The 8,722-nt window shown below is 51.3% G+C and overlaps 1 protein-coding gene across 2 annotated transcripts; it reads left to right on the top strand.

Annotated features, from left to right (window-relative positions):
- The first annotated feature begins 1,204 nt into the window (after positions 1-1,204).
- TSPYL2 (TSPY like 2) lies at positions 1,205-8,485 on the top strand. 2 transcript variants are annotated; one of them, XM_058535962.1, is made up of 7 exons: positions 1,205-2,140; positions 3,498-3,575; positions 3,699-3,810; positions 3,894-4,039; positions 4,169-4,266; positions 4,582-5,429; positions 7,761-8,485. In XM_058535962.1, the coding sequence occupies exons 1-7, from the start codon at positions 1,346-1,348 to the stop codon at positions 7,919-7,921; spliced, it is 2,238 nt and encodes a 745-aa protein (XP_058391945.1). In that variant the 5' UTR covers positions 1,205-1,345; the 3' UTR covers positions 7,922-8,485. The 2 variants fall into 2 exon arrangements, with proteins under 2 accessions (XP_058391945.1, XP_058391946.1); XM_058535963.1 differs by having other exon boundaries at positions 1,206-2,140; positions 4,594-5,429.
- Positions 8,486-8,722: the final 237 nt, after the last annotated feature.

Here is an 8,722-nt window from a genome sequence, read left to right as displayed (position 1 = left end):
GTTTTTATTTACATAAACAGTATTGTACTATAAATCTTGTTCTGTTTTTTTTTCACTCAACATTCTGTTTTTGAGAGATCCAGCCATGTTGCCGTATGTAGATCTAATTCATTCTAATGGTCCATCTTATTACATATATCACATTTTCCTTGTCCATTCCCCTGGTGATGGGTCTCTAGGTTGCCTCCAATTCTCTGCTACCACAACAAGGCCGCAATGGGCAGTTTCCTGCATGTCTCTTTAAGGACGCCTAATTTAGATGAGAGGAAACTGAAGCTCAGAGAGAGGCAGTGATTTGGTTAAGGTTACAAAGTGAGGAGCAGACCGGCAACGTGAATCCCAGACCAAAGCCAGAACCCCACCACCATACCTCACCAAAGGTTGAGACCATCCATCTGGCCAAAAAAAAACCTAAAATACAATTTAAAACAGCATACACTGGGGAAAGGGAGAGGAAAGGATGGGAAGAAGTATTGAGCAGATGAGAGATATCAAGTCCTAGAAAAATCTAGCAGATGAACTGAATCACAATCATTTTAATGATGCAGAGAAAATTACTTTTCTGTGTGATTATTTCTAGAGCTATTTTGCAGAGATGGAAAACGCCACGTCAAAAGCGGACCCCAAACCAAAGGCCCTAGGTTTCTGAATTAGAGGCTCCTTTAGGGCAACCCGAGCCCGGAGGGGCCATATCAGAGTTCGCCGCAAGGCAAAAGCCAGGGATAGAAGAACGGGCAGATTTAAGAAGTGCGTAGTTGCTGAGGGGAGGGGAGAAGAGGGGGTAAACGATAACGAGGCTCTCCCAATTTTATTTGAGCACATCCTGCTCAGTGCCTGCGGTTTTTTTTTTGTTTTGTTTTTTGGTCTTCAGAACCACTGGTACTCTTCCCATTGGATAAAACGTTGGAAGGGTGAGGGACAGCGGCTTCTTCCCGTTAGCTTTCCTCGCAGCCAATCGCACTGCAGTTTCCCTCCCGTCGCTGGGGTAGTCAGCCCGACGATTGGCGGGCCGGAGGAGAGCCAATCCGAAAATGATGAGGTGCGGTGTTGGCAAGCGGCTTGCGCGAGAGCTGGCAGAGGTCAAGGGAGCGCAAGCGCCGCCGCTGCGGCTGGCAGCCAATGGCGAGGCAGAACGGGCCTCTTACGTCAGGGAGAGGGCGGGGCCTGGGCTCTTGGCGCGGAGGGAGTAGGGCAGGCGCTGTGGGAGGGAACGTCAGAGCGAGGCTGTGAGGAGAGCTGGTCGCGTGAGGCGCGGCGGCTCCGCTTCAGGTGTGTCAGGCAGTGGCAGCCCGGCTGAGAGCGAAGGGGCGAGCGCGATCCCCTGAGCTGTGTGAGCGCGGTCACCATGGACCGCCCGGATGAGGGGCCTCCGGCCAAGGCCCGCCGCCTGGGTAGCTCCGAGCTGCCTCAGCACGACCTGCAGCCGCCGCCGCCGCTCCTGCGACTGCCCCTGCCTCCCCCTCAGCAGCGCCCAAGGCTCCGGGAGGAAACCGAGGCCGCACAGGTGCTGGCTGACATGAGGGGGGTGGGACTGGGCCCCGCTCTGCCCCCGCCGCCACCCTATGTCATTCTGGAGGAGGGGGGGATCCGCGCGTACTTCACCCTGGGTGCTGGGGGTCCGGGCTGGGAGCCTGCGATCGAGTCAGCGTACGGGGAGGCGCCCCCTCCCACGGAGAGCCTGGAAGTACTCTCTCCTTCGGAGGCTTCTGGGGGAAGCCTGGAAATTGACTTTCAGGTTACAGAGCCCAGCAGCTTTCCTGGAGACAAGGCCCTAGAAACCTGTAGCGCAGGGGGACGGGGGTACCAGAGGTTAGCCGGTCCAAAGGGGAAGGAAGAGGCGGTCATCATAGTGGAAGACGACGATGAGGATGAAAAGGAAAGTGTGAGGAAGAGGAGGAGGAGGAGGAGGAGGAAGAGGAAGCAGAGGAAGGTGAGGAAGGAAAGCAAAGAGAATAATGTGGAGAAGATAGAGTGCATCCTGCAGGCACTGGAAAACATTCAACTGGACCTGGAGGCAGTGAACATCAAGGCGGGCAAGGCCTTCCTCCGTCTCAAGCGCAAATTCATCCAGATGAGAAGACCCTTCCTGGAGCGCAGAGACCTCATCATCCAGCATATCCCAGGCTTCTGGGTCAAAGCAGTATCCTTGTCATCTATACTCATGGGCCAGGAGCCCATGACAGAAATGGGAGGAGGTGGGGGAGGGACAGACAAGGTGAAAGGGTGTGGTGATGGGCCCCTATTGGAAGAACAGCTAGGTTTGGTGGAGGAGGGATGGAAGGAGAGGGGCAAAACAGCAGAGAAGCTGGACTAGAGATGGTGAAGGGGGGAGGGGGACACACAATAAAAACTGGACCACAGACGGGAAAGGGGGGAGAGGAGGAACATAACATTAAAAATGGATCACAGATGGTGAAAGGGGGAGGGTAGTAGAGGGGCACACAGCAGAAAAATTGGACCAGAGGGGGTGAAAGGAGGAGGGGAGGGGCACACAGAAGATAAACTGACTCAGAGACAGTAAAGAGGTAAGGGAAGGGCACAGAGCAGAGAAATTTGCTCAGAAATGGTTCCTAAGTCACACATGGCTCTGCAAGCCTAGGTCTCTGCTTAGATACTAAGGAGACCTCAATCCTGGCTGTAGAGAAGGAGGCTAGAAAGGGGCTGGAGCCTCTGAAGGATCAGGAGAAGGAGTACCTAGGAATGAAGATCAAGGAGTTAAGAAAAGGGGAGAGTAAGAAGAATCACTATTGGTGATAAGCTCATCTCTGGGGGACACACATACATGCAACATGTTAGGAACACATGAGTTTAACATCCTAATGGAATTACATGGATGCAGACCCTTGGCACTCCCATACCAAGTGTCACATGATCACAGGCCCTCAGCACCCAGGCACACAGTTCATGTGTACGCAAGACTTCAGCACCCAAACACAGTATTATGTGGCCACAGGTCCGCAGGACACAGACATACAGCATCATGTGACTATTGGCCCTCAGCACCCAGACACAGTATCACTTGGACACAAACACTCAGACCCAGACACACAACATCATGTGGACACAGACCCATAACACTCAAATATACAACATCATGTGACTGCAGGCCCTCAGCAACCAGGTATAGCATTACTTGGATACAGGCCTTCAGCCCCTAGACACACAATGTTGTGAACACAAACCCTCAGCACCCGAAGATACAACATCACATGGACATAAACCCTCAGCACCCAGACGGACAGCAAATATGAACCATGGCACAGCTATCTAACACAGAGGTTTAACACTGCATAAACACAGGCTCCCACCACATAGACAGTAACATGGGAATAAAAGTACTGGTCATGTCCCATAACCCACTTGCTCCACACACATCACGTGAACACAGAAAAAATTCTCCTGCTCCAGCCTCTCTTATGCTCTGCCCTGCCTGGCCTTCCCTCCTTCCTTCTCTCGTTGAACAGTCACTCCTTGACCTAAACTGCTCCCTCCATCAGTTCCTCAACCACCCCAAAATTTCAATCTTGATCAACCAACGCGATGAAGACATTTTCCACTACTTGACCAATCTGCAGGTCAGGCCAAAGAGATATTTTTTACTAGGACCGGGCAAGGAATCTGATCTTTGGAGGTGAGGGGGTGGGGTGGGAGGGGCCGCGATGTAGTGGGGATTCCACTATTACCCCAACCCTGAGCAGGTACAGGATCTCAGACATATCTCCATGGGCTACAAAATGAAGCTGTACTTCCAGACAAACCCCTACTTCACAAACATGGTAATTGTCAAGGAGTTCCAGCACAACCACTCGGGTAAGGGGCAGTCTCGGGGCAAATCCATGGGTCTCTCAGCTATCCTTGTCCAGTGCCCTCTCCATAGCCTCCTTTCCCCACAGGCCGGCTAGTGTCTCACTCCACCCCAATCCGTTGGCACCGGGGCCAGGAACCCCAGGCCCACAGGCACAGGAACCGGGACACCAGCCACAGCTTCTTTAGCTGGTTCTCAAACCACAGCCTCCCAGAGGCCGACAGGATTGCTGAGGTGGGGCCCCTCCCAGCATTGCCAGAGAAGGCTTTGCTAGGCTTGCCTCTGGGTGCCTGAGGAATTGGGAGTAGGCTCTGGGGCTTGTACTCATAGCTCTGTTCTCCTTTTTCCCCTCTTTTTCAACAGATTATCAAAAATGACCTGTGGGTTAACCCTCTGCGCTACTACATGATGGGAGAAGGAGGCTACAGGGCAAACAGAAAGAAGCAAGAAAAGGAAGAAAGGTGATGGGGGGTTGGTGGCTGAGAGGTGGTTTGTTACGGATGGGGCAAAGACTAGGCTAGTGTCACACAGGATTTATAGAGCCAAAAGGGAACTTTGAGATGATCCAGTTCAATATGTTTTATAAGTGGGGAATGATGCCCAGAAATGGGGTGTGATTGGCCTGAGGTTACACAGTCAGGGGCAGAAATGGGACTTTCCCCATCCTAGCCTCATCCCTGGGAGCCCTTGTAGCCTATTGCCTTCCCAGTTAGTTACCACCTTTCAGTGTCTGTCCTGGGTACACCACCTCCCAACAACCCTATACTCAACCCCAGGCTTCCCCACAGTAAAAACAGGGATGAATATGAGGTGGTGATTGTGGAAGACTCTGATGACTATCACACAATGGAAGACATTATCAGTGAGACCTCAGACAGTGATGGTATCACCGACAATGAGACCATTCATGACATCAAGATCTCTGACTTCATGGAGACCACTGACTGCTTCGAGACCACTGACAACGAGATAACTGACATCAACGAGAGCCTCTGTGACAGTGAGAGCCCTGACCACAATGAGAGCCCTGACAATGAGACCACCGACGACGAGAGTCCTGATGACAATGAAACCACTGATAACAATGAGAGCGCTGATGACAGCGAGACCACTGACAACGAGAGTGCTGATGACAACAACGAGAATCCTGACAACGAGAATTCCAGTGACAACAGTGAGAACCCCGAAGACAACAACACTGATGACAATGAAGAGAACCCTGATGACAACAAAGAGAACACTGACAACAATGATGAGAACACTGATGGTGACAACAAGAACCCCAATGGTGATGATGAGAACCCCAAAGGTAGCCACCACAGCAGCAATGACAACAACCAGGACAGCAGTGACAGTGACAATGAAGGAGACAATGAGGGCAGTGATGATGAAGATAATGATGGCAACGAAGGTGACAACGAAGGCAGTGATGATGATGGCAATGAAGGTGACAATGAAGGCAGCGATGATGATGACAGAGACATTGAAGACTACAAGAATGGCATTGAAGACCCTGACAGGGATCAGGATAACAGCAACAACCAAGATGACTATGAGGATGAGGTAGAGAACATCTCTGAAGAAGAATCTTCAGTGGAACAAGAAGAAGAGGGCAGTGAGGAAGGTGAGGTAGACTCCTTCTTATCTTCCCTTCTTTCTCTTCTCTCAGAGAAAAGCTGGCCAGGGTCAGGGTATCAAAGCATGAGTACAATCTGCTCTTGTGGAGAAAAGAAAAAAGCATTCTGTGCAAGTTTTTAAACAAAGCAATGCCAGGGAACATTTAACTTACAAATGTAATAAAACCAAAGAAACAAATTTCAGTTGTAGGTGATGGGTAGATAGGTTGTAACAAAGCAAAAGACAAATGAAGAAGAAAAAGAGAGAGGAGACAGTGGGTGGAAAACTAAGAAGGACAGGTTCACACGGAGAGAGAGGGAAAAAAGCGGCAAACACATTGTAATTCAACACACTCTGTACCCAGCCCTGGCCTTCTGGGAACTCCCAGGCTTGTTTGGGGAGCTGAGGGTGAAGTGAACAGTGTGCTCTGTGAGCCCAGAGGAGGGAGCAGCTAATTTTCCCTCAAGAGTGGGGAAGGGCAGAACTAGAGAAACGAAGTGACATTTGAATTGGAGGCTGTATTCATGTTAAAAAGCACTACGGGCATTCTGGTGGAAGGGATCACGTAAACAAGGACCTGGAAGGGTGAAAATGCATAGTATGTGGGAAAGGTTTCCCGAATTGTCTTCTGAGGACCCTTTACTAGTTCTAAAAACTGCTTCTCACAACAAGGTTCAGTGGTCAAATATTTTAGGGAAATACTGCATACAATAATAATATCCTCATGTAGAATTATATGTATATTAGCACCTTAAAGGCTCTGAGAAGTTCTGCTGTAAGAAACTTATTTAAACTTTGTGGAACCCAGAATTTCCCAAACTTCTTGGCCTCAGAATCCATTGTTCACTGTTCACCAAAGAATGCATTTTGGGAAATGCTGAGGAAGGGTTGCATGGGGGGGTTTGAGGGAGAATGCAGTATTTAAGGTGGATCCCAGGTTTGGTTCTGGCCTGGATGACTGGTGAAAGGAGGTACCATTTCCTGGGATGGGGAACTGCTTAGTGGTGGGATTGATGGGATGCAGGGAGGAACATGGAGTTGGAAGGGCTTGTTGGACATAAGGTACAGGTGGCCCAGGGGCAGGTGGTTGGTTATGTCTGGGAAGTCAGAAGTTGTAAAGAAAGGGGGGTAACAAGCCAGAGCAGAGTCCTAGCCTTGGATTCTGGGGCAAATTAACATTATTGGGTCCAATTAACATTAATGAAGTGCTATTCTAAGTGATTTACTTGGTCTAATTCATTTAATCCTCACAGCAACTCTTATGAGGTAGGTACTATTATCCCCATTTTATAGATGAGGAAACTGAGGCTCTGAGAGGGTAGAGTTAGGAGGAGAACCAGGTCATGGAATGTTGTAAGGAGGGGATTGTCAGCAGTGTCCAGTGCTGCTCCAAGGTCAAGTAAAAGGATGACTAGGATGTGTCCCTTGGATTTGGGGCTGAATAGATCATCTGTGACCTTGGCAAGAGTAGTTTCAATGGATTGGTGGGGGAAGAACCAGACCACAGTGGAGTGGGGGGAGGGAATAAGCAGGGAATAAGGTAATAGAGTTAAACCTTGGCTAAGAAGGGCATGTCAGAGGGCAGGCAAGGGAAATGTTTGGGCCTGGCTGTAGGCAGGCAAACGGAGGAGAGGCAGGCCCCTGGGGGAGGTGGAAGGAGCAGAAAGACCAACCACTCCTGGAGGTTTTGGCCATGGGGTCCCTGGCAAATGGTCCCTTCCATTGAGGGCAAGGGCAAGGCACCAAGGAAGGAGGCATTGAATGAGTGAGTAGACGTGAGTAGACTCAATCTAGACATATTTTCAGGTAGGGTAGGGAAACTGAAGGAGATGCCAGCCCCATCCCCTCCCACAGGATGGCATATCTTCTTTCAGAGAAGGGGAGGCAGAGTTATCCACCCAACCCTAGGGTGAGGAATTGGGCTGAAGAAGACAGACTGGGGCCTGTTTGGATCAGACTGGGGAGAAGGAGCGAGGGAGCTGCCTCAGGATGAATAGAAGGTTTATTCAGCTGAGGTGAGAGTTCAGGAAGAGACACACATTGATGCGTACAGGAGGAGAAAAAGCTACTTTCGGACATGTATCAATTTTGATAGGACAGAGGCAGGAAACCCACCCTGCCTTCTTGCTTCCCTCCCATTCCCCCTCACTCTGGGCTTGCTTGAGTTCACACACACACACATTTGGCTGCTTGTTCCAAGCAGAGGTGCTTGGTAAGTGGTCCCAGGCCCCCAAAAGCCCTGGCTCTGGGCTCTGTTCCCTGTTAAGAGTGACATTTACCTGCCCATCTAACCACCCTCCGCCATATTCCCCTCCTTGCCTCTCTCTCCCCTGTGCAGGCAGCGAGCAAGGTGAGGACAGCGATGACGAGGACAGAAGCGAGGAAGAAGGAATCGAAGATTTGGAAGGAGGGGAAGACTCTGAAGACTCCGACATGGAAGAGGTGCTTCATGTCCAAAACGCTTGGGCCAACCCGGGGAAGAGGGGCAAAACCGGATAAAAGTCTCCCTCTTGCGGGGGCTGCCTCGCTGTATCCTTCTGCTCCTGCCCCATTTGCCTTCCCCCTCAGCTAGGGCCGTGCGGCCCCACATTGCACTTCTGGGGGGTGACCGACTTCGTACACGGGTTTCAAGTTTATTTTTATGGTTTAGTAATTGCAGAGTTCTTATTTTGGGGGGGAAAGAAGGGGATTCCCCCTTCCTTTTGGCTCTCCTCCCCCGCAGGCTTCTGTGTGCTGCTAAATGTATTTATTGTGATGCCTTGGTCAGGGCCCCTCTATTCTCCTCCTCGTGCGTATGGGGTGGACACCCTTAATGCCGAAGCGGGGAGGGCTGCTGTGGCCTTGGGGGGCTCTGCTGCCACCCTGTTCTCGCAAATCTTTTCTTTCCCTCCATCTCTCGCCTTCCCCGCTGTGCCCGCTAGCTCGCCTCGGTGTCTATGCAAGGCAGCTTCCCCATTACGGTACTCCTGTCCCCCTCCCCCAGAAGCCCCGCCTTGTTCCCTGTGAACCCGGGTAATCCTAATAAAATTCTGAGCAAAATCAAAGTGCTGCTTCGAGTCTTTTGTCCCGCCTGGTGCGCCGTCCCCAACAACCAGTCTCCCTTCCCACAGGCCTGCATGTAGCCGCCTAGTCTGCGCGCTGGCCCGCAAGATGGTTGTTGCGGGGGTCGTGGGGTTGGTTGGCTGGCTGGGAGCGAGCTCCGCTGGGCCGCAGAGGTGTTGCGTCAGGCCAATGCGGACCATCCTGGCCAATGGCAGGGCGAGGCTCAGGAAGCCCTTCCCTCTCCTGGCGCCGCAATGG

The sequence above is a fragment of the Diceros bicornis genome, chromosome X (assembly GCF_020826845.1).
Source record: "Diceros bicornis minor isolate mBicDic1 chromosome X, mDicBic1.mat.cur, whole genome shotgun sequence".
Lineage (NCBI taxonomy): Eukaryota > Metazoa > Chordata > Mammalia > Perissodactyla > Rhinocerotidae > Diceros > Diceros bicornis.
This window is presented reverse-complemented; position numbering and strand designations above follow the sequence as displayed.